Source organism: Puntigrus tetrazona, chromosome 14 (assembly GCF_018831695.1).
Source record: "Puntigrus tetrazona isolate hp1 chromosome 14, ASM1883169v1, whole genome shotgun sequence".
Classification (NCBI taxonomy): domain Eukaryota; kingdom Metazoa; phylum Chordata; class Actinopteri; order Cypriniformes; family Cyprinidae; genus Puntigrus; species Puntigrus tetrazona.
Genome location: NC_056712.1, coordinates 15,989,007 through 16,015,234, shown reverse-complemented (window position 1 = coordinate 16,015,234; position 26,228 = coordinate 15,989,007). Strand labels below are relative to the sequence as shown.

General features: G+C 39.4%; 3 protein-coding genes across 4 annotated transcripts in view; 1 reads left to right on the top strand and 2 right to left on the bottom strand.

Annotated features, from left to right (window-relative positions):
- The window catches only part of gpc3 (glypican 3), a 121,469-nt gene extending 106,842 nt beyond the window's left edge, over positions 1-14,627 (bottom strand). Inside the window, exons 1-2 of one of the 2 annotated variants that reach the window (XM_043258019.1) lie at positions 13,862-14,627; positions 3,594-3,755 (exon numbers count right to left, since the gene is read on the bottom strand). In XM_043258019.1, coding sequence (XP_043113954.1) covers positions 3,594-3,755; positions 13,862-14,018 — 319 coding nt within the window. In that variant the 5' untranslated portion in view covers positions 14,019-14,627. Of the gene's footprint in view, positions 1-3,593; positions 3,756-4,931; positions 5,084-13,861 lie in introns of those variants that run through there. The other variant, XM_043258018.1, reaches the window with a different exon arrangement.
- Positions 14,628-19,689: 5,062 nt separating this feature from the next.
- Positions 19,690-20,903, top strand: ccdc160 (coiled-coil domain containing 160). The gene is made up of 2 exons (XM_043257156.1): positions 19,690-19,801; positions 19,872-20,903. The coding sequence occupies exon 2, from the start codon at positions 19,977-19,979 to the stop codon at positions 20,901-20,903; it is 927 nt and encodes a 308-aa protein (XP_043113091.1). The 5' UTR covers positions 19,690-19,801; positions 19,872-19,976.
- Positions 20,904-20,942: 39 nt separating this feature from the next.
- Positions 20,943-26,228, bottom strand: part of cab39l1 (calcium binding protein 39, like 1) — a 6,895-nt gene continuing 1,609 nt past the window's right edge. Inside the window, exons 3-9 of the mRNA XM_043257154.1 lie at positions 26,014-26,178; positions 25,765-25,883; positions 25,291-25,459; positions 24,547-24,606; positions 24,376-24,441; positions 23,910-24,053; positions 20,943-23,643 (exon numbers count right to left, since the gene is read on the bottom strand). Coding sequence (XP_043113089.1) covers positions 23,452-23,643; positions 23,910-24,053; positions 24,376-24,441; positions 24,547-24,606; positions 25,291-25,459; positions 25,765-25,883; positions 26,014-26,178 — 915 coding nt within the window. The 3' untranslated portion in view covers positions 20,943-23,451. The remainder of the gene's footprint in view (positions 23,644-23,909; positions 24,054-24,375; positions 24,442-24,546; positions 24,607-25,290; positions 25,460-25,764; positions 25,884-26,013; positions 26,179-26,228) is intronic.

The following is a 26,228-nucleotide window of genomic DNA, read 5'->3' as shown; positions in this document are numbered from 1 at the left end:
CAAACATGATCAAGATAAATGTTAATTCTTAACTTCATATAAAGAAGTCTACTATATACCAAGATGTCACTCAGTGGTGCTCAAACATTAATTTTTCCATTAAAAAAGGCAATTTTTTACATTTGTGAGAGATTTGTTTATCACCACCTTAATAATTGTATATGCGTTTTCTTTAATCTCAAATATACTGGAATGAACAATTACTTAATGGGATACTCCAACATATAAATGAATATTTCGTCATTAATCACTTACCCCCCTGTCGTTTTAAACCCATAAAAGCTTTGTTTGTCTTTGGAAAGCCATTTAAGATATTTCAGAGAGGCTTGTGAACTGCCAAGTAATCAACACTGTGTATGTCCAGAAAAGTCATCAGAATAGTCCATCTGCCATCAGTGGTTCAATCTGAATGTTATGAAGCCTCCGTTAATTTCCAACCCTGGTTCATCATCCGCACCATTGTTCACTTGCTTTTCTTGATAAATATTAGATAGATGAATGCTTTGAACCAAAACAGACATGACTGTACCAACCCACTTAGTCGAGCGGTTTGAACGCGGCACAGTGTTACCCGTGATAAAATTAACTGCAATCAAATAAAATATTAAACAACTTATTTCATCTAGTTGACATAAAATAACAAAAAATTAAAAACTAATAAAAAAGACAAAATAAAACTTTTTCTTGTATTATTTAAGAAAACACTAAAAAACAACAACAACACTGTTTATGAACCCAAACAAGCCTTAAATCATAAATATCAGCATTATCACATAAAAAAGGTCATTCTGTATATTTTTAAACATAATTTGTAGAACAAATATAGTATAACTTCTCAATCATGTATGATATCAAATTGTACCATGCTATCATACTATCTCTTAAAAATAGTCACAAAAACTGTCAATGTGGCCACTTTTGCACCTTATTTGCCTTTAAACGATGCACATTAGTACCTTAAAGAAACATATTAGTATTTTAAAAGTACATGTTAGTACCAAAATGCTACATATTAGTACCTTTAGAAAAGGTACCGCCGTGGCAGATTTTATAGCAGATGCTGCCACCCTTAAATTGTGTCTCATTTTTCATAACTCCTGATTTGTAGGACAGTCTGAATCACAAAGTGAAGCCTCAAAAAAACTTTCTGACATGCCACATGTCTCTCTTTTATCACCGACAGGCTGATTGCGTTTAAGATTTTAGAGGCTTTTAACCAAGCCATTGACATGAATCAAAAGAGACACGCTGTGACTAAATGCGATATGAGACCGATGAGGGGACCCGGAAAACTGGCGCGCCGCGCTCATCACTGGATGCCCTGAAAAAGTCCCTGTGACAGAGCCTCTTAACTTTTATGATTGTTTGGCAAAGTTGACTTCAAAGAGCCGATTCTTTGGCGCTGCTCGCGGTGTGTGAGAAAGCCAGGCTAGCGCGGGGAGGGGCAGCAGGGGCTGATGGGAGTTGAGTGAAGGAAAGGGATGGAGGATGCTGGAGTGGAGAGCAGAGCCCTTTGATCTGTGTCAGCCGCGAAAAGTACAAAAGAATCAAAAGCAATGGGGAGAGCAGCACAGAAGATTGCAAACAAGGCCCGCTCGCAATTCCCTGCGGGAGCGTGCCGGGGAAAAACACGACGAGACAAGAGCACATTTCAGAAATTCTGCAGGCTGTTTGGGAATTTCTCTCAGGCCTAATGCTGAGGCAATTAGCATTGAACCACCTCTCTGAAGAGACAGAACTAGCGAAATCCTGCATGCTAACGTTGTTAGCGCAACACACTGACGCCGAATTACATGATTCATTAAACCGACCAATTAAGAAGATCTATTTTTCAATCAACATGAATGCTGCTTTCTACTTGTAATTGGCTGTCCATTTGTAATCAGTGCTGGAGAAGCAACTTTGAAATTAAAGAAAGGTTAGAAGGGACAATTTACCTACAACAGCGAATAATAGGCCTGCTAGAAACCTAATCTAATATACACCACCACTTAAAAGTTTGGAAAGAAGTTCTTAAAAGAAGTCTCTTACCAAGGCTGCTTAGTTGAACAACAGTACTGCAATATTGTGAAACATGTATTTTTATCATTTAAAATGTTTTATATTTGAATATATTTAATTTATTAAACAGAAAATAAAATGCCAAATTCTTAACAAAACAAAAAAACTACTGCTGACACCAAGAACAGTGGTGAACAGCACAATATTAATGTTCAATATACTGCTACAAAACAAAGATAAATGCTACTGCTATTTGCATTACAGCAATTTGGCCGTAGTGTAGTTCATATGACAAAAAAATAGCAATATAGCAATTTATTATGCAACGCCACTTCGTGTTTGCTACATTATTTGAAAAGCAAAAGTGTTAACAGCTGAACTATTTTCAGTGTCATGTCTTAGTGTCATGTCTTTGAAATAAATATAGGTTTACAATATCACAAATCACCACAAAAATAAAAAACAGCAAAAATGCACAGCCATTCAAATGTGCTGTTTACAGTTGTTCTGTAGTTTTCTGAAAGGGCAAAAAAAAAAATTCTTAGGAATCCATGCCACCAGGAATTCTGTGCGTGGGTGAAGGGTTTCCACACACACAGATTTCACAACTAATTAGTCGCTCCATTAACAGTGCTGTATGCAGAACTGAATTGCGGTCCAAATTCTGAATATTGGAGAGGGTTTTTTCACCCAGCCCCTCCTCCTCAGACTTGACACACATGCAGATTGCCAGATTAACAACAACAACAGGAACGGGCACGAGCATCTCGCGATGAATGAAATGAAATACGCTGTATTTTCTGCCAACTGGAAACCCTCGTTTCTCATTCATGATTCACGATCAGAATAAATTTATTAACATAACATCATAAGGCAAAAATGTCTTAAAAGGTTAGTTTGCCCCAAAATGAAAATTCTGTCATTAATTACTCACCCTCATGTTGTTCCAAACCTGTAAGACCTTCATTGAGTTTGTTCATCTTTGCAAAACAAATTAAGATATTTTTGATGAAATCTGAGAGCTATCTGACCCTCCACAGACTGCAACACAACTGAAATGTTCCCAGGTCCAGAAATGTAGTAAATACTTTGATAAAACAGTCCATGTGACATCAGTAGCCCAACTTTTTGGACAGTTTTGCAAGGTTACGAGAATTCTTCTATTCCAAGTAATGCATTTTTCCACCAAAATGTAAACAGCGCTAATTACGTCAAATAAGTTCTTAAGGAAGACGTAACTCGTGCAGCAGAATGGAGTGCATTATGTTATTTTTGCGCAAAAAAAATTATTCTCATAGATTCGCAAAACTGAAGTTAAGCCACTGATGGCACACGGACTGCTTTACCGACGTATTTAATAACATTACGCTTCTGGACCTGGGAACATTTCAGTTGTGTTGCTGTCTATAGAGGGTCAGATTTCATCAAGAATATTTTAATTTGTGTTCCCGAAGATGAACGAATGTCAGGTTTGGAAAGACATGAGGATAAGTAATGACAGAATTTTCATCTTGGGGTGAACTAACCCTTTAAACCGGTCATGAAGTTTCATTAGAATCAGTCTCATTAATTGCACCGTAGCAGAAACTCACCTTGAAAGAGGGCGGCATTCTGAATGATGAGGACTTTGAGCTGAGCGCTGGTGGCCTGGAGACTGGACTCCATATTCTGTTTGGCAATGAGCAAGTAGCGCTCCTCCATTTTGCGAGAACAGCAGGTCAGGCCTTTCGGCTGGCACACCTGCAGATCCGAGCCTGAAAAATAGGAAAGAGACACAGGATTTTTAAAAGCCATGCTTAATCAAATCCATCTGAAAGCGTGTTTGGTAACACTTTTTTCTATGGTTACAACTATTAGTTGCTTATCAGCATGCATATTACTAAAATATTAACCATTTATTAGTGCTAATTAAGCACATATTAATGCTTTATTCTACATCCCAAATCCTACCCAAAACCAAAACTTAACAACTACCTTACTAACTATTAAAAAGCAGCAAATTAAGAATTATTGAGGGAAAAGTTGTAGCTGATAGTTAACAAGTGTTACCGCGTGTTTGATTTGTAAGTCAAGCTTCAGAGAGAGTTTAAGAAAACCATTTGTTTTATAGAGTACATTGTTTGCTATTCCTATTTAAATCTCAGACACAACTAAATGAATACCTGCCTCCTAACTGAAACACGATATTTAATTTCTATGCATTGCATTTAATCCTGCCAAACTGATTAGCACAGAACAAACACTCATTAAAGGAAAACAAGATAATCATGGAGAACGTTTCAGTAAAGACAGACCCCAGGAGACTACTACTATGCAAAATCTGTCCATTTAAAGTCTGAAGTAGTGCAACTCCCCATGTGGATTGGATGAAAGAGACAAGGATGAACAGAAAAAACAGTCAACATACTGACAGGAACGTCTAGTTGAAGTGAATGAAGAGGTGACGGGTGATTTGTTGACACCCGTTATACTAGAATCGAGGTTTGAAGGTTATCTATCAAAGAGGCATAATTGGATTTGCTGGGAGAGAAAAGCCTATTGAGAAATACGCACTCTGGATGAAGGTGCTTCAGTTCGTGGCTCACATATGAATAATAATCTAAAAATGTTCATGCCCTGTGGGGAGAGAAAGAGAGCGATGCTATCTGATCTCTGCTGAATCAAACATCAAGGATACAAAAATCAAAATGACCAACGCCTAGTTAAGTCCCCCATGTGTTAAATTTGATGGCTTGGAGGCGGATGTAAAAAAAAAAAAAATTACACAATCGAACCCTTAACGGAGGTTCATTTTCACATTGATTTATTTATCAGCTCTTTTCACAAATAAGCATAAAACATCAAATGTCCTCACATTTTAAATGTTACTTTGTGAATTGCAAATGCTTTCCTACTGAAGTAGGGGGAAAAAAACAACACACAATACTCACGTCTCATCTTGCAGAACTTCCGATACTGAATAACACATGTAAAGGGTTGTTTTGGGCAGAGTGCATCATGGGATTCCGCTGCATTCAGGTCAAACAGACCTCTCTGCATGTGAACCAGTACTAGGAAACAGCTGCTGTGAAAATCAGTAGGATTATTGCAAATGTTTTCCCCGGGGGCCGCGAATCCACATTTGGAAATGTGGCCAATTATCTTGCGATTACACATGCAAGAAGAGATCTTCTGCTCCGCAAATCCTCAGCCCTTTTAAATGTTCATTTCCATTATTATTTTGAAAGAGCATCCTACATGCAACTTTGTTCTCAGTCACTTTGCCTCTCTGTCGTCTCATGCATCTCAGAGCAGCGCTGTTAAACCGGAGCCAAATGAAGTGTGTGAGTGTGTGTGTGTGTGTGTGTCAGCTACCTGAGGGGGTGGAGGTGGCACTAGGTTGATTGATAGTGCTGTAAACAAACTTCAGAGGAGTCCCAATGCTCCAGTTCACACAGACATAGAGGATGATGATGGGGTAGGAGAAAAGGAGGGCATAACACGATCTGGGCAGAGACGAAAGTGTCACTGCTCTGTTTAAGAGAGGCTTTTTGCTGCACTTTGGAATACTGTCATAACTATTGTAGAGCGTTCGACTAAAAGGGACGGGATAAAAATAATACAGGATAAACATTCACAGTCTGATGCTCTCAGATAGCAAATTTCCTCATGGAGGAGACCTCAAGAACACGTAAGGAACAACTTATTTCATTCAGATTTAATCAGGTTTGATCTTTACTAGGCTTCAGTACAAAGAAACGGTTCCGTTTTTACCAAAAATGCCAGATGCAAATTATTTTTTGTGACATCAGCAGTTTTAAAATTGACAATATTCCAACTGGATTAAATACATCACTGAAATTGTTCCCTCCTTTAAGAGTGAAAGGCGGTTCTTGAATCAAAAAGATGAATAGATAGTTCACGCGAAAATATTTTAAGAGAGGTGGCTAAATCGTACGTTTTTTTAGTGACGGATAGGTTTAGGGGCAGGGTTAGTTGTAGGTAATTCACACAAATTCATATGAATTGGCACCTCATAAAATATGTACGATTTAGCAAAAATCGTATGAATCTTACTTTTTGCCCCACAGGATAAACTAATTCTACAGGTTTGAAATGGCATGAATGTGTAAAAATTTAAAAAAAAAAATTGCGGTCAGTATCCCTAAATTAGTGTAGTTACCGACTAGTTGTTAATTTGATAATTGGTAGTTTTGGCAATCAGCAGTATTAAAAAAAAATAAAATAAAATAAAATAAATAAAAATCTGAATGTAACATATTAGGAAAATCTTTGTTTATTTATTACACATTTACTATGAAAATAATCCAAGCACTTGGCAAAAGAATTGTCTTTCTGCTTTCCTAATATTTCCTTTTCAAATTTAAAAGAATAGTTAATGGAACTATTAAGATTCAGAGCCAGAATCATTAAATTCCTTTCGATTCTTATACTGAAAAGACTGCTGAATAAATGATAACATTTAAAATTTTCATTCCTTGCCAGTACACCGTCAACGACGAGAAAACAAAATCCAACAAGAAGTCCTAAAAACATACTCTACAAGTTTGTTGATTGAAATAACTTAATAGACCATGAAAGAGATTAAAATGCAGGAGATTTAAGTGCTGCCAAAATTTAAATCCCATATGAAAATGTGAAGACAAAATGTCAAAGAAATCGCCTTAGGGGAAAGGAAAAAATGCTGATCTACTAAGCACACAGCGCCTGTTAGGAATGGGTAAATAAACCCATTAACATCACATGCCATCAAATACCAACAACAGCAAGAAAAACCCAACACTTTCTGATCTGCACCAATACGGATATGAAACGAGAAATCACGGGCAAACCTGCCATATCGTGCAGACGGCAGATTTCATATGCGCACCGACAGGCTTAATATCCAAAATCAATACTTGCAAAGGACCGGCGACAGATACGATCGAGCTAATTTCAGATTCCAAGGCAAATTTATTAAGCTGTCAATAGCCTAGCGAGTGGAGGGGAGGGGGGAAAGCTGGCAGAAGGGAACAGGTATGAAAGGAGAAGGGACTCAGACAGATTTAGTAATTATCTTCAGCAAAACAGACAATTTTATCGGCAAGTCTGCTGTTTGCAGATGATAAATGTACTTTATTAGAGAAGTTGCGAGCTGTCAGAGAAAAGTGAAGGACTTTACAGGAGGGAGATTGCTCCCAGCAGAGAAGCATAAACAAATATTACATCACGGTCTCTAACTAAAGACTGCTCATAAATACGACCGATTAGATTGTTTGTCTTCTGAAAATGGAACAAAAAGCATTTGTTCAAAAAGAAAATGTAGACGCCTCAGTCTGTGGAAGAAATATTGTGCATCGAAAATGTGACCATATTGATGTCATTTTATTGTCTTGTTCTAGCAGCAGTTTATAACTCATACTCATATGTAACTCATACGATTTACCGATTTTAAGTGTACATATAACATTTTATAATGGCTTTTATTAGCTTTCAGTGACAAATTAGAGTGTCCAAGATAAAGAAAATCTTTTAAAATCTAGTTCAAAACTTAAACGGATTCATAAAAAAACATAATTAAATTTTACACCATTTTGAAAAATCTTTTAGACCATTTAAGCAAAAGTAATATATATTGAGCAAATATTATATTTTCCAAAGTATGAATCTACACATCTTGTGTGAATGAAAGAAAAAAGTATAAATAGATTCTAAAATCATAAATATCAGTAGGTTTTTGGGAGGTTGCATCATAAGACATTTTAAATCCTGAACTAACCAGATCAAATTCTATGATGTTTTATAATATAGTACTAACCTTCTTCTAAAACATAAAAGACGAACACTTGCAAACGTTCAGTGTGAGATACAATCAGACTACTTAATTAAATTTTTTTATGAAGATATTTAATCACCATGATATCATGGCGGTTGTATTGCGCTGATATTTGACCTCATATTCTCGAATGTGTATATATATATATATATATATATATATATATATATATATATATATATATATATATATATATATATATTCACGTCATAGCATTTATATACTGCTAATTTTTATTTGTATTATTTATTTATTTATTTTACAATCATGTCACTGACCATAAGCACATTAACATTTCTGTATTCTAATTGGGCTTAACAGATCTTCAGGTAACTAGTAGTTAGAAATGTCACAAAGCGTATATCGTGCTATGCTTTTCTTCAGACCCCCCGGAGCGACTTCAAGGGGTCCAGCTGAAAAACATGGCTCAGGGTCTCTATATAGATACGAACTCCTCCATATTCACTGCCCACGGAGTCATGGCACACTCACTTCCTTCCTTATCGCCTACAATTTCTAGAAACTCCTAAATTCCCCTTCCCTCCTGCAGCCTCGCCCAAAGGCCTGAGGCGTGAGTATCCCTGTCAGAGCCCAGATGAAAAAGATGGCTCTGACGGAGACGTGGTGAGCACTGTGTACACATTTCAGCCTCACGCTCCTCCTTAACAAGCCTGAAGACATAGAGCGCAGCCAGATGCATGCATAAGCATGATCTTAAGAACCATTTATAAAGCTATCAGCATGCAAGTTTAATAGGGGCTGTGGGGAAAACATGCTGTGTTAAAATACAGAAAATGTTAAAAGGATGTTATTAGAAGCATGAATTATAGAGCAACGACACAGGAATAATGACGTTTCTTTCTAGACTCGCTTCAAAGACATCAATATGTGTGCACAATTAAAAGAACTGGAAAGTCAACGGGCTGATGAAAGTATACGAAGTATATGATTATGAATCGGGCTTCTCTGCCAGGGAGGCAGGAGAGTTAATGGACTAAAGCAAAGCCGTCTGTCGTCTTACAGTGCCATTGGAAGTATTTAATGAAAGAAAGTACCTCAGACTTCCACAGCATGGAGCACACGAGGGTGAGATTCAGTTTGGGAAAGATAAAGTAAATAACAGCACGATAAAATCCAGCGACTCGCACAAACACGCTGTGTCGTTCCGTTTCAATCAGTCCAGGAAAATACAAGATATGGGCTTTAATAGAAAGTCCACAGTCATTAGTAGAAACTTTCTTGGCTTGTGGGCATGCGATCCCTCACCTTCAACTTTAAATGGACTACCAGAGACATTGACCTAAGCCATTATCTCATAATTACAGAAACTGTGTGGGCATTTATCAAAATATGAAGGTACTTTACTGCCCAAGGCACTGTCTACTGCCCCCTGACACGAAACTAAAGTCTCTAAAGGACTTCACGTACTGCTACGAAAAATGTTAAACATATGTGTATAAGTGTACTTGAAGTGACCACTGCGTGTGAAAATTAATGTACATTAAAATGATGTTACATAATAATAATGATGATGATGACGATGCTTCAATTATTCTACATAAAAATAATATGAAATATTAAAAAAATACACTGAAAAAATATAGAATAAAATTATTGGAAAAAAATTGCTAATTATTTTTTTTTTTTATTGCAATATTAAATTACAGTGTACATTAAGGTACTAATATGTGAATAAATAATGATAATAATAATAATAAGAAGAAGAATAAATGATGATGATGATATGCTATTTAATTAAATATTCATACATGTATCTGAGGATTTTTAACTCCCATGTTTAAAAATGCAGTCCTAAATTAACATAGGTTAACCATAATAAATACAGTGGTAACAGCAGGCAGCCACAAGCTCAGACGATGAGACTGAATCAGAAAGATCCGCTTGACCAAACAATGGCAGAAGTAGTTTCTTTAGTTTCCTATTCCGTTTGATAAAATAAGCCAGCATGCTTAGAGAGGTAGTTTATAATTTCTACGTGGACTTGCTTTTGATAATTGGAATAACAATACCGCCTGCACTGAGAGGATCTAGCCTTTGATGGGGTGAACAAGTGTCTCTGAAATGCATTCTGCCATTACTGACTTTAAAACAAGCGGCGCAGAAGCCCCTTAACAGCCTTTAACACGAGCTCTTGAGGGAGGTCAGTGGCACTTCATTAGCTGGATCTCATTCGTGAGTTCCAGAGGACGGGAATACGGCTCCCTCTCATCTCATGTTGATCAGAGAGACTGCTGGGAGATGGACCCTGACTTCGCTTTGTACTCAACCCTCCGAACCCCTCATTACTCAGACGCTCTCTTCAGCGGAAACCAAAGCGACGACACCAACTATGAGTTTAACAATGGTCATCCTTATTTGAGCGCTCGTTATTTAATAAAATATTTGCCACATCAAAACGTCAGATTGATGTAGCGACTGTACGTGCGAGCCTACGTAAAGGTGCCTTTGAGACTACAAAGACAGTCAGCTGTCTATTGTGCTTTGACATTCAGCACTTTCCTCTCGGGATGAGGAGGCCGGGGGTGAGTAAGAGAGACATCAACAAAAAAAAAATGGAAAAGACTGCCAGTGGAGAAAGGGAGAACCTCTCATTGGCTCTTTTGGTCTTGTGGCCTCATGGCATTACATGCGGTATGATTAGAATTCAGTTCAATCTTCCTGCGGGCTGCGTGTCTCGGCTTGGCCTCCTTGTATTCCATTGTAGATACATCAGTCATCACATCCTCTCTTCTCTCTAATGCCAGTGCATCCGTCTCTCTCTTTCTCTCTCTCTCCGTGCTAAAGATCCTCCTCTCTCCATCCCACTCACAGAAGCCAGCAGAGATCACATTTGGCAGCCGAACAGAAACTCGGCGGTTGCATCCATCACAAATCAACCCAAATATCAGCACGAGTTTAAAGCCCACCACCGGGTTTACTGGGGTCACAGGGCAGCGGATGCAGCTGCCTGTTGCGTGGTTGAGAAAAAGGGGTCTCTGAAGTTGAACTCCACAAATAATACGAGAATCAGGGCGAGTAAAATACAAGTTATGTAGCACAGCAAGTGAGAACTTTTGGAAGCAAACTCGCAGGAACTCAGAACATCAGATGCGATACAAATCAAGCAAAGCATTAAATCTGCAAGCAGGCCGGGAGAGAGAGTAATACTCTCTGTGGAATAAATAAAATCACTAGAAGGTGACAGCAACGCTATACGGCCCGAAGTCGTTCCCATTTCCAATTAACATTAAGGTTGTCTACATTCATTTGCCACTTCAAGGCCAGCGACGTGCACTGGGTTCGGAATAGGTGCTCCATTTGAAAGAAAATTGGATGGCTCTTTTTGCACAATGCACATTGTGTACAAACGAGGCTTAACAAAAACATCTCAAACTGTCGTTAGATTTTTTCAATTATTCTGTCATGTAACGACTAGACTATAAACGTGCACATTAAAAGGCAAAAGTTAAGCTCACTTCTTTCTTTCATGCATCTGTTATGACATTTTTCGAAACAAGCATGCCTCTTAAGATGCATTTGACTAACACATAAATCAATACCAAATAAGGGGGGCAAACAATTAACCTCACATTCTTTCATAGTCTGACATAATACAAGGACACCCAATTAAGGTTTCTGGCTACATATGCTGGAGCCGCGTGGTATCGGTTCATATAATGAATCAAAATGAATAAAGCCAAAGGCTTCGCCGCACCACTAATTACTGCACCAGGCATAAAGTCCAGAGCCCGGTGCTGCTGGGATTATCAGGACTCTACACCGCCTGCGGCACACTTCCGAAATAAAAAAACCCTTCCTCTGAAGAGCAATGTTTAGGTTTTAAAAAACTAGGGCTTCAAAAAAGCTTTTATTGCAGTATTGTACCCATCAGGACTTGAAGTCCCATACCAGCTACTGAGGAGGAGCACAACCAACCCCAAAACGCTTTCAAAGAAATTCATATGAAAACTGCAACATATACGAGTTTCACATCTTACGCGTAACAACTGACAGCAGCACATTTAATTTAAAGTACACCAGATTCGTGCAGACCAGTAAGATATGCAACGCAATCACCCTGTTACTTTTCTTAAACTCCGATAAAGGTTAAAATGTGTTAAAATTCCTCTGAGAAGGCAAATGACTGAGAATATCACTCTGTTCCTTGTCCTTAACCCAATTGCAATCCATTTAAATTGCAAATGCGAACTCTGCAAAAACCGAACAGCACCTCTGATTAAATGGAACTGGGAAGGTCACTTTATATCTCCTGAAAGCTAAACCATGAGGGATCACTCGGATTTTACACTTATTCAACTATTAAACCGAATCACATGATGCTATGGTGCAAATTATTCAAATTAAGTAATATCTCTATTTTTTTTTTTTTACTAACAGAAAAAACTTGTCTTTTTCATTTTAAATGCAAAACTCGTGATGCTAATTAACTAAAGTGCAAAAAAACCCCGAATGACTGGAATAGCGATGCAAGTTTATCTAAAGCTCTTTTTGAAGCAGTTGCTACCACTAGGGGAAAAAAATGAAGATACTTGCACATAAAGCAGCTTAACAACAAAATGCAGTCACTGGGGAAAAGCAAGATCCTTTTCAGCAGAATTTTTGTAGTGAGGGCCAAACAAACTCTCTGTTTCTCTACACCACTTCTCTCCAGCCTCCAGTTGAGACAGAATTAAAGCTTCAAGCAGCTGAGGGGAGATGTCAAGTAGAGAGCCAGCCATCTATCCTGTCATTCATCTCAACTCATCTTTCTCCTCAGCTCTCCGCTGGGAAATGTAGCAACCTCAATAAACAGACTAACACAATTCGCCTTCTCCAGCATGACAGGTAATTCACACTAGTTATGGCTAAGAGAAATACATTTACAGCTCTCCTCGGGCTACTTCTGCAGCCACCGCTCAGACCTGAAGATGACAATCCAGTCAGGACACTTATTTCATCTTCAACCTACTGATAGAGCTTCACATCACACAGAGGGTGAAAATAATACCCCGTGAAATGAGCTACAGGAAATGCAAACATTAAAAAAAAGGAATTGTGTGGCATTTTAACATTTGGTAACTTCTATGTATTTTTGTTGCTTGTATTTTTTAATAAGTAAGCCAACAGTGACTAGCACCCTTTTCGATTTCACTACAGTACTTGATACTTCAGTACTAATAAGTAACTACTTCAAGTGACATTTGTGGTTCAGACATGAACTAATAAGTATGCATTCTGGCTGTTGTTGGCACCTATTGCTAATCTCAATTTGAACAAATGAATAGGCACTAACAATACTACTGTGACTAGTAACAGCTGGCATAGATAACGTGGTCTCACAGACAGCAATCCGGAATGTACTATTAAAACTGTAATATATCAGTCCGAGGTGAAATATTAGTATTGGAATATAGATAGTCTACCTATTGAATTCGTTAAAAATGGGCAATTTGTTAACAACAAAAGTTACTGCAACAGTATGCAGCATTAGTATAAACAGCCTATCAGTGAAATTGGGAGCATGTGTTAATCAGAGTTAGATTGCTTCATTTTAAAAATGCATGCTAGCAACAAAAGCAGCTACTGAACGTTTAAACGACACGTTTTTCGTTTCGACGGGAGTTTTGCTTTAATATCGAAGGTTTATAATTTGCGTCTGAATACCACAGCATTGCAATTCTGTGCAGCTAGAATATCTCAGCTGTATATTAATTTACGTTTCAAAAGCTCTCTGAATCGTAAAAAGGCTACTTTAAACTACGCCAAACGCTTTTACCTGGAAAATATCGATAAAAACTAAATTATTTTGACTGTAGAGAACTGTCCGATAGGCTACACAAATCTGTTTAATATCAGAAACACGACGGTTAAAGAAAACCACATGCAAATACAGCACCCCACGTTAAGCCAGGTCTAAAGTACAAGTCAGTTTAGCACAAGTCCTACAAAACGGCAGGTGAAACTTTTGTAGCGTTCTGAACGCTTCTCGGACAACGGTCTTGCATAGAAAAATACTTAACCCGAGGTCTGAGTAGCTCGGTTTACCTGACACTGGCGTTTCTGGGGTCCATTTCATCCCCGGGTACAAAAACTGAAAAGACGAGCGCACTTCGCGACAGTCCAGCGCCTGACCGTTCGGCCGAGAGAACGGCAGCATCAGGGCGCACAAAATCAGCGCTCCGTTCAACTTCAGCCCAGGCATCACGGATCCAGACGCGCTGAAGTAGAGAGATGCGCGGCGCAAAAAACGCTTCCCGGTGACAGATCGGATTACGAGCGCGAACGAAGAGAGCAGGGACGATCCGCGCTGCCTGAAGTGAGCGGACTCAACGGAGGCATCACTGGAGTGAGTGCGAGGAGAGTCCTGTGGAGCTCTTCATCTCCACCTCGTTAACAGACGCAAACTTCATGCCCACAAATCAAGGTCACGTTTCCCTGCTCAAGGCGCATGGCTCTAATCAAACGAAGCGCTTACGGAAGAATCCCGTTTGGTCGTAAACTCTTTCGATGATATTAAAGTTATGATTATGGAGACGGGAGGCGTGTTATGGATCCCTCGCACTGCTGCGCTCATGCGCACAGAGACCAAGATCGAGTCTGGGCTACTACACAAAATTCAAATGGACTTTTTTTTCCCTCCTTCCAGATCTCAAATCAGATGTTACGCTAAATTAATTGGTCAAAAAGTGAAATTGTGCAACGCCGGAGAAGAGGACTGGATTCACTCCAACGCATGTGTTACGTGTCTAACAAATTTACATTTTGTAATGCATTTGAATATGTAGAGCAGACGAGAAGCATCATTTGTCAGATATCCAGCTATCTGCTGCCATCTGGCGCTGCTCAGGGTTATTGCAACGTGCAGTCGCTAATAAATCTCTGAAACCAATTTCATTCTAAGAGTTGCGAGTTGGAATAAATATCCAAATTTTATTGGGAGTTAACAATTTAAATGAACACAGTGCCACATATTCAAAATAACAGTAATAAACGAAGGCAATGGAATCTAGCGGATTACAGATGGATACCGTGCAATTTTTGTTGGGCGATTTTTGCCACTATTAAAATTGCAGAGTCATCCACCCGAAAACAGCAAGACATCTGTATGAAAAGCATAAAATACATTTTATCGCAAATGATATGTCAGACCGCTGCCTTTTAATCAATACATACATCCGTGCATTTTAAATGTTTGCTACCATCTTGTGTCTTAGAATAATGGCGGCAAAATCAAATTTTAACAAATATTTAAAAAAAAAAAGTGCTTAAAAACCGCATGGATTTGTAACGCTTGGAAATCATCTTCACAGAAAGAAGCTTGTCCCTAGTGCAGCGAGTTTTGCATGGATTTGCACAGCATGTTGAAATAAAGCTGGATGCAATCCTGCAAAACTCACCACGCATAACAGGGCTTTTCCATAAGCAGCAGCAGCATCTAAGCACGGCTCCACAGAGACGGACAGAAGGCGACCGGCAATACTTGAAGTGCAAACACTGCAGTAGATTCACTGGCACTACCTGCACTGTGAGCACTTTGGAACTGCCAGGACAAACTCGCCTAGATCTTAGGAGGGGGAGAAAAATGGTGCAGTTACAACAGTAATGTCAGAGTAGAGCTTGCAAACAAAAAATGATTTAATTTGGTTGCGGTTTTGCTTCCGAGCGCTGAACGTACGGCTCCTCCAGCCAAAAGGAGCATCTAGCGCAGTAGATACTATGCTACTTCACTAACTACACAAGATGCACCTTAGCAGGAAGGCCATGCTAAAATAATGTGGGTGGTCCTAAGTTTCAGGGAGAGGCTTCCAGCGTGCCTAGAAAGGGGGGAAAGAGACAAACAATCAACAATCTCATAATTACGCTTTCATTCCTTAATTAGAAGATCCTATCCAAAGAAACCATTTATTACAATGCACAGCAACAATTAAAAACGTTAACAAATCGCTGTAAAAAGTTTACGCCCATTTAGCGAGTACTAAATTCTGTCGTTTCCACTTGACTTTACGCAACTGCCTCGTTTTCTACGGGTGCATTTCAACTCTAAGCTATTTTTTAAAAAGTGTCACCACACGTAAATTGTGACTAACTAAGGTTTTTTTTAAAAGGTGAAATTCTTCAGTACGGCCGGGCGCCACTGGTTCTTGTGATTGGCGCGCTTTGCTCGCGTCTCATTGGGTCTCTCAAAATGGAGGATCTTCCACTCAATATAGGTACTTGTTGAAAGCTCTTCATCACTGCTGGTTGTGTGGGCTAATAAATAGCCCAAATACGAGGTCTGCTACCAAAAGAGTCAACTTAAAACTTAAGCACCTTTAAAACGCAATTCCCTTCACGCCGTGTTGTCTAAATATAAAAAAAATTGATGCATTTGCGTTTCAACGTCAGAGAAGCGCCTAAAGCTTATTAAGCATGATTTCGAGTCTCGGGCTGACGGAAAAAAACGCAAAGATGAATAAGTTATCGCAAACGTTAACTAGGCCTTAAGGTCGGTGGCCGATCTTCTGCTTGTGTGGCCCACGAGCTGTCCTTTCGCGACAGGCTTAAGTTTAGTCGACCCTTTAGTGATAGCACGTGTTTAATGCGCTAGAAAGTAGCTAAAAAGCCTGTTTATATAAGAGTGGGTGTTTTCGACAGGAAACGGACTCCTAGTATCGGCGAAAAGCTGAAAACAACAACAAAACTGGGTTGAGCGCGAGGAAGTGTTGGGAGGTTTTAAACGACGGGGGCTAGTTTTCACGAACCTTAAAGCGCGTCTTTTATCCGAGTATAGTTTCTCACCTGAGTTTGAGTTTTGATACACTGACCCTTGCCATGAAGAACAACTGCGGAGCCACGTGAAACACACCAATGCTTTTAAGCGCGTGTAAACAATACTATATTTATGCAATACGCGCAAAAGACATTTTAAGCGTCAAGCTCAAGTGTTGCGGTCTTTAAAAAGTAAAAAAAAAAAAAAAAAACTATAGCTCCTATTTAAATCAGGGTCCAGATTCACTCAGCAAGGTAACGTTAACATATAACTCGCCTGTACACAAACTGCTAGTAGCACGGGTTAAATATTAATCGGCAAATCGTGTAAAGTCAAACGTAATTTCTTACCAAAAAAAAAAATAATTAATCAGAACAAACGACTTTCGCGGTCACACGTTACGTTTCCCCAACACAGCCGTCAGAAGTCGCCAGTATCGTCGTTTTAAAAGCGAATTTGACTTACATGCGCCCGGTTAAGACAACCGAGCGCCTCCGAACGCAATATCTAAGCGCTCGGGGGTCCATTAATTGATCCATCTCTCGCACATTGTCTGCTAGCTCCCCGGCTGCTCCGCGCGCACAAAGCCTGTCCCCGCCGACAAACGCTGTCACGAATTCAAAGTTTCCACCGTCGCTCCTCGCCGCGGCGCAGACCCGCGCGTCAACGCGGGCCGCGCAACAGGCCTCCGCCGAAGTTAAACTCGCGCGTAACCTCCGAGTTGTTTGGGATCATCAGGTTGGAGAAGGTTTACGAAAGAGGCGCGAACGTCTCGTCATGTGATGATGGGCCTCGCGAGCCTCCTCCTCCTCCCCAACTCAACTCACTCAATCCCCCCACGACTCACATCCGCTCTCCTATATCCCATATTCCACTTTCACAGAATTCAATTTGGTGCTTTTTTAACCATTGAGGACTTGCGTGCCGATTTAAACGAGGACGTGTTTGCTATTTGTTATATTAATGTACCTCTTTGCGAAGCTCTTAGCGCAAGCGCGCAAATCGATATAGACTTGGTGGCAACCCAAAAACAACGGGCCTATAGGAGACTTTGGGGAGGAAAGGAATTTTTTTAACAAGGTTGTAGTTTTCTCTGCCCTGCGAATAAAATGGACCAATAATTCATTTTTATACGAACAATGCATGGTGCGTTTAATGACCGCAAAACCAGCCATAAGGCTAATCGTTTAATAATCGAGTGCATTAGCTTGTCACTGATGTGTGGTTTGTTGGGATAAGACCATGCTTGGCTAAGATACAGCTATTTGAATATCTGGAATCTGAAAAAATAAATATATAGGCATAGAGAAAGGCACCTTTAAATGAAGTTCTTATCGATGTGTGTTACTAAACAAAAATTAAGCTGTGATATATGGTAGAACATTTACTAAATAGTCGCGCAGCGCGATTTTTACTTGATATCTTAATGATTTTTGGCATATAAGTTGATAATTTTGACCACAATAACATGTTATTGCTACAAATGCTGCTTATGACTGGCTTTGTGGCCCAGGGTCACATTTGTGCATTCAGTTTAACAGCGAAGAATGAGGTGAAGGTGTTTTACCCTTAAGGTTTCGATACCTTACTGCGCAGATGTTTCATGTTCAACCCATGCCTCCACTCAAGACAGACAACAAAATGTTACGTCATGCATGTAATTGTAGAGCATCCCTTTTTTTCTCTTGTTGGGGGCGGGGGGCGACAGAAATGTCCGCACAAAATCCCGCCGATTATCCGTCTTAGCTCCAGAAATAACTGGAGCGCGGCTCATCAAAACCGGTGGGAATCCTGGAAATGCGAACCTCAAGACATTACGCGTCGTCCAAAAGTTAGCTAAAAATAGTTTGAGTGTTAAGACGCTCCGGCTTCATGGGAATAAATCCTAGGGTCAGTGAGAGACAGAAGGCTTCGGTGACCTCTGACCCCGGTTTACTCAACCCCCACTATTCCAAAGTGGGATGTATGTGCACCATTGTGTTAGGCTTCAAAGAGCATTTCCCTCAGCATTCCCACGTCATTTTATCCATGGGTTCATCTTGTTTATTTTTCGAGTTTGCTTATTAAAAAGCGGATGCAATCCAATTAGCAAACTTTTCTGAGCACAGTTTAGAAACTTTTACATGTTTCTAACACGGTTTTGAACAAAGATCTGCGAGCTGCCGCTCTGTTCTTTGAATAGGAGGAAACCTCAGAGCGTCCTTTTGAACTTTAACCTACTTTTCTCTCTCCAAGGCACAAAGAAAATGATCAGGGTGAAAAAAAAGCAAGCATGTAGGGTGTATGCGGTTACTTATGCTAACCAACAGAAGAAACGAGAAACATGAGCTTGCGAATTGTTACTTATTTGTAAATTAAACAATAGATTTGTTTTTACTTAATAAAGTACACCGAAGTACATGTAATTAATGCAATACTAAAATTTTCTATTTTTAAAGAAACGATTGTATGTTACGAATGAAGATGAGCTTTATTTGAAAAGACGACTTAATTAGTCCTGAAAATTAAACTCTGAGATGTATTTTGTGTCCTAATATTAATCCCACTTGTAGCATGTTTTATATTAAGAGGAAAGCTGCAGTTCCCGGATAATGCTCAAAAGGTTTTAGAAATTTGCCTAATCACTCTTGAGTTTAACAATGCGTTTTGAGCAGGCGATACTACTCTCAGTGATTTTTGTTATATTTGCATAAGTTTAAAGTTTCTCTGTATATTAAATACAAAGAATTTTACACATTTATAATACATTCCAAGGCAAGCCGAAGGCACCGCGAATGTCTTTGCTCTTAAGTAGCACGGGTACATTTTCAGCCAACGATATATTACATGGGTTAAAATGATACATTTTTATGTCAAAAATCATTAGGATATCAAGTAAACCTCGTGTTTCGTGAAGATTTGTTAATGCCCTACCGTTAACATATCAATAATATAACGATTTTTGAATAGTGCTATGCATTGCCTTTGGACAACTTTAAAAGAAAACCCTTAGATTTCAGATTTTCAAACCGCTGTATGACAGCCAAATATTATCCTATCGTAATACATCAATGGAAGCTCGTTTATTCAACTGACCCTTATTACTGGTTTTGTAGTTCAGGGTCAAAAATGGACTTGCATGGGTAAGAATTTAACCTTTTAAACTCATCCAGCAGGGGGCGCAAAGTGTTCGTTGCGCTCCTGCATGAAAACAGGAAGTTGCGCTGAAAGAGACTGTAGTCAACGACGCCAATGTTGTAAGTATGAACGGCAAATAAAATATATAGTTTCGTCTCATATCTATAATTTTGCACGTTTCAATTCCAGACACGACTTGTATTGTAACTGGTGAAAGGGGTGTGAAAACTAAGCGCCCTTAAATAGCAAGTAACGCAGTTTCTCGCGTTTTAATGAAGCTGGAACAGTTTGGTTATGAGGACCATGGAAATCGCTGATCAAAACACCGCACACGAGTCCAGAGATGACCATCACTGGGTGGAGGAACTCTTCCCTCCTCGTTTCACTTTCCAAAACCTGCTGGAAAGCCAGACTGACACAAACGAACAACGCAGCAGCTCAATAAAACCACCTTCAACCCTCTCCACGGACCTGGGTGAACCCCAAAGGAGCCACAGGAGGGAGATATACCTGAAAGCTTTGAAAGAGGTCCAGCAAACCGAGCGGCTGCTTCAGAAGGAAGCCCTAGCAAAGAGAATTATTAGGCCTGTCGAAAGGGAGACCTCTGAAAATCGTCCCGACCAGGGCGAGAGTGCAGGACAGAGGTGCATTTGGAATGAGAAGGACATCACCAAACTGCGGGCCGGTTTTGAAGAAGTTGAGAGGGACAGATGGCGACTAAAGCGACAGCTCAGTCGTTCAGAGCAGCAGCTTAAAGCAGAACACGAGGAAAGGATGAAGCTGCAAGGCCTGGTGGAGAAGCTGGAGGAACAGTTAAGCCTTTCCAAAAAAAGGGCTGCACGTCAGGCCCTCATGATAGATGATCTGAAGTCAGAGAGCCAAAAAATGAATGTTCGGTTATATAATCTGACTGTACAGGTCAGGGAAACGGAAGAAGAGGCGGACAGGTGGAAGACAAGTCTGAGGAAAGCAAAGGAGGACATGCAGCAGATAGCGCAGGAGCGCTCCGACCTCGCACGGGAACTGGAAAGAGCGCACGCGCAATGGAAATCTGAAGGAGACAGACTGGAAAAAGCGGCTCGGATAGAAAATGAGGCTGTGCTCCTGAGGCTTCGGAGGGAGGTGGAGCAGAACCGGGCTCACCTGTGCGCAGAGAGAGAGAGTCACGCACAGAGCCGCACAGCCCTCGAGCTCTTACGGAGACACTTTAGCAGCCAATGATTAGTTGCGACAAAAAAAAAAAAAAAAAAAAAAGACAAATTTGATGTTCCACAGAAGTGCCACTGTTTATTTTATTTTCAATATGCCTCCACACTTACTCTTTTGTTTAAAATAAAACTTTATGTACATATATAATCCTCTCCCACAGTGAAAAATATAACAGAGATCTCATAGGAAAATGAGTGAAAACAGTGAAAAGCATAGCAAACATTATCAGGTGTATGTAATCCACCATAATAACTTATCAAAGATCTAACGTATTATTTTGAAACTCTTTTGTCAGAGATTACCATCACTGCATGGAGAATCTAAAACCTCAAAGCTTCAATGAGCTTGAGGACAAAAACCCTGTTAAGAGGAATAATCACATTTGGCCAAACACCCATTCTTGTACATGTGGTATCAAGTGACATTTAATAAAACGGTGGAAATATTTGGTTATAGATAGCTGTAGAACTTTTGGGAAAAAGGCGAGTGAATCAGTCTGGGCCACCGTTCAACACAAAGGCTTGGTGCATTTACACGGTGCAGTTTATAAAAGCAAAAGGCAGCTCAGAAGGCTTTTCACATCCTAAATACTTACAATAATGCTTCACATGCACAAGACATACTTAAAAAAACAAAAACATTTGCTTCTGGTGATGAGTGGACTGAAACTGTCAAAGTACAAGCACACATTGACATTTGGATGAATCCATTAAAAACCTTTTAGAGTGAAACTCTGGCTCATTTACAAAAGCACGGCTAGTGCTTTCCTCACAACTCCTGACATTCTATGCGCTCATTAGCAAACTGCAAAAATTAAATCGTTTCCCTTGTAGGTCCTATTCAGCATTACAAGACCACAATGAAGTATGGTCTTATTTGAGTTTGCATAATTCGAACTACTGTCCCACATCCTAAATAACACCAGAAACACTTTACAATAAGGTCGATTTGTTAACATTAGTTAATGCATTAGATTAGTTAATAGTACGCTATTGTTCATTATTAATTTAAATGTTCATGTATGCCGCTTAAAATGTTTAATTAACCAAAATTAGTAAATGCATTTACTAACATTAATGAATTAAACTATACTGTAAAGTGTTTCCACAATATCTATTGACATAAAGCAGGGGGGAAAACAGCACTTAGGAATTTAAAACCTATGAGGTATATAAAGAAAGGAACTTGTGCAAACGGAGTACATAAAATATATTCAACTCAAGATATAAAGACTAATGGTGGAACCTTTCAGTAGAATCCCATTCTGCATTTTATCTAAAACAAGAGGTGCTGTAAGAACGAATCCAGAGGAGAACCAAATTCTAGGTCTATAACGTGTTACCACAGCTTTGGCTCATTCAAGTCTGACAGCGCAGGACACAAGAACTGTGTTAAATGCTCTTATCTACTGCATCCATCTTTTAAAGGCTTAATTGGCTTGTCTAAGGTGTCTATCAAAGAGCGGCCGAGGAATGTCACGACATACCCCAGCTCTAGCATTTCACATCTTTCAGTGTGTGTGTGTGTGTGTGTGTGTGTGTGAGGTTATGTCTTGCACCGTAAACATGCTCCGTGTACCATGTACTGAAATCTATGAACCCTGAATGCATTATATGGTTGAACTAAACTGAGAAAACTTTAAATGAGTATTGGTTTTCATCATTTCATATTTTTTATTAGTTTAAATAACACTAATCCTCCTAAGGCATTAACCCAAGCAAAAGCAGAATAATAATACTACAAATCCGACGTTATAGATAAATATAAACGTAATAGAAGACCCAGAATGACCAAGCTATTTAAATAAGGCACCCAGTTAAAATGGAAATTGAGTGCAGCATCCAACATGACCACTAAACTCTACAGGCTATTTCTATTATTTTTTTCCCCCGGTATATTTCACTTGACATTTTTAGACTATAAAAGGCTTTAAAGTTCCTTGACTAGTTTAAATGTGAGAATGTCTAGATGAATGCGTGTTTGTGTACTGAAAGAAGGCCCTATAATATCCTGTACTTATGACCTATTGTTAATATTTGGTTTATGAACTGGCACTAATGGCCTACCTGGAGCAAAGCTACCAGATTCAGTGCAAATATGCAAAGCCATACCGGTACCAATATACATGTTCTTACTTTTAAAAATGTCTTTTAAAAGGCCTGAGCAGGCTTTCAATATACTTTTCATTCTGAGCAATATGAATACATTTTTTTTTTTTTAAATCTACGATTCACCATCTAAAAAGGTAAATCGACTGTACTTCCTTTTTAAGGGCAGTGCTAAAAATGTATTGTACATAGGTTTAAATGGAGTGCTTGGGTTCCACTTGCTCCTCCTGCAGCAAAAACCTACTCACCCCCAAGTAAAGGGACAGGCATGCGTTTACACATCCTGACAGCATTTCTTTACCGGTTTTAGAAGCTGGATGTAAAGAGATTTATTCCGAGTGATGCCAGCCTTTCTTTCCATCTTATTTTTTTTCCTCTCATCCAATTCTCACCCACATAATCAAACCACATCACTAGCCGAGCTCCCCGATAGTACGCTCCATGCTTTCCCATTAAGACTCCTCTGCAGGTGCAGGCCGCTTGAGGTCCCGGATCTGCTTAATGAGATAGTTCTTCTCGTCGCAGAACTGCTCGTCTTCAGAGCGGTCCGTTTGAAAGTGGCTCAGGAAGTCCACCAGCTTGGACTGATTCTTGAGGAGGATATCCAGCACAGGCTGCGTCTTATTGGGGTTAGCCACAAACACCTGAGAGGACACAAGAAACCTGTTAAAAGTGCGATCCAAGTCACTGAATCTACCTTTATGTGGTCTGAACTACAGCTCACACACACACACTAGTGACTGACCCTGACCTGTTTACATTCAATAAGTGAGGCCAGAACTGGGACAGAAGACGAGTCAGCTGCCAAGTGTGGAAAGTAATTGGAGTAGACGGAGGGAAAGGCAGACAAGCGAAGTGCCAAATCCAAATATATTGCGTTACATGAAATGCTGTGCATATAAACACATACCTTAAAGACATGGAAGGCTTCGAACTGGATGTTGCGGCTGTTGTCTCTCAACATGTTCATCATCAGCTTTAGGTTCTCGGCTCGACTGATGTATTTAGTCATGACTGTGAAGTTATGTCTGTCCAGTAATAGTTCTCCTAAGAGCTGGATATCAATTGATAGTCACTTATAACTCATTTAAGAACAATAACAAAACTATGTGGTAAGAATGAAGCCAAACCACTCAACATATTGCTGCTTTTATTAAACCAAGCAAGGTTTGTCATAAAACATTCCTATGTGAAGTCAAAGTATGTGGCTATCCTATTAAAATATGCGGCTGTTCAAGTTTCAAAGAAGCATCTTTCTGAGAACTCTCTTTTCTTAAGCTATCTCTCTTTCATGTATAGATCCTAGCAGCTTAATCTCCACCTCAAGGGTTTGAATTATTGAAAACAACCCTGTGAAAACAGCAAGTTATTCTCACCTTCAGAGACTGCCGCTTGGTGACGTAATTATCAGAATGCAGCAGCTTTTCATACTCCGTGAACACCTAAAAACAGTTATGAAATGATCAATTAATATATATAACTTGTCCATAAAGTAGAGCAGCCTGAATACACTTATATACAAAAGTTTAATTTTCAAGTGAACTCACTCTGTCGTAATTTGTCTCCAAGAAATCGGCACACATAATCTTATGTCTTGTCAGCAGATCCTAAAAGCAAAGTATTAAGGTAAAGGCATTTTTGTCATTTTCTTAAATTTCGATTGCTTGATTTAAAGCAATAGTCAACCAAAAATGTAAATTCTGTCATTCTCTTGTGCCTCATTTGTTCTTTATCAAGCACACACTTTTGAGCTGCCCTTTATCATATTTCATATACTCTATATATGCATATTGATCAAGGATTCAATTGTGTCTCCTCATAAAATTTGGATTAAAATCTATCTATCAGTGTGGACACGTTTGATTTAAGACTTTTTTTAAGATTGCAGGGGCGTCCCCATATCATACAATAACTGCGATAATATGCCCACATTTCTCATAAACATTAAAAATGTGCCTTTAGGAATTTCATTGTTCATATAAAAAAATTCTCAAGAAAACTTCTAGCACAAAATAAATTCAAGGACCTTTAAGGACCTGTATCTGTGTACGCTTATTTTCAAGAACTTTCTTCATAATAGTTTGTTGTACACAGCTACCAGTGTATTTTTGCAGTTTCATTTCAATTGAAATTAAATAACCTTAAAACAGTCTCATCGCATTACTGCGTAAAGATCTCAGGCAATTAAACTTAATATTTAGCTATAAACCTATTAGCATATAGTAGCCTAATTTTTCATGTTCCTACGGCAAAGTAAAAAAAATGGAAGCTACTTTGTGTAAATTTCATACCTTAAAAGAGGCAAAAGCATCAGAGGCAATGTCAAAAGTTGATAGCTCCACATATCGAAAGAAGCAGTAGAACTCCTCGGAGAACAGAACGATTCGAGCCAGAGGTTCGTGACGCAGACATTCCCTCAACATCATGCCACAGTTAAGGGCCACTTCTGGGGTTTCATAGCTGCGTTCAAGAGATAAACAAATAAAAACCCGTTATTTTTCTAAAGTGTGAGAACCACTTTTTTTGTATGCACGTATATACAGAGCTACAAACATCACACCACAGTATCAATAACTGGGTATGTTAGTGCTGTAAAAATGAAATGCCATTGGCAGCTCAGCCACATGGACAGGAAATGGGAAAATTACAGTCCTAAAATAACCATACAACCACAGTCTCCCATAACATCAATTGGAAAAGCCAGGATAATCAATGGCCTTTGAAAGGGTCGATCTATGACTATGCCCTGGGGTCTGGAAACTCACCCTTTCAGCAGCATAAAGAGGATCTGTGAGTGGGAAGAGATGTACTCCACAGTCGGGGTGCGAGCTCCGATCTGGCGACGCACTATGTTGCTAAACAGATGCACCACATCCTTTTTTCCCTTTGGTGAAAAGCACGTTATAAATCAAAGAGAGCAAACAGCAAATGTGTGGTTAGTGCACAGAGCAATATATCTTACGGCAAGATGGAAGCAGTTTCATCTCAAACATTTTGAATGCAATAATATACACCTCAAAATCAATCCTCTGTAGGTTCGCTATGAGGGAAATGAGGAGGTTGGTGTTGTAGAGCTCCTGAGCCAGTTGAGCCACTGCCTCAGTCTGAGGCTCCTTGTCTCCAGTGCCACACAGCACCTCTTTCAACGACGCAAGATTTTTTGATACTTCCTCTGCAACCTACAGGAGAAAAAGTGAGTTTTTCTGACTCCGTCACGGTCCACGATTTG

Excerpts from the sequence above, each read along its gene's own strand:
- ccdc160 (XM_043257156.1), top strand. The coding sequence starts at position 19,977 with ATGAGGACCATGGAAATCGCTGATCAAAACACCGCACACGAGTCCAGA.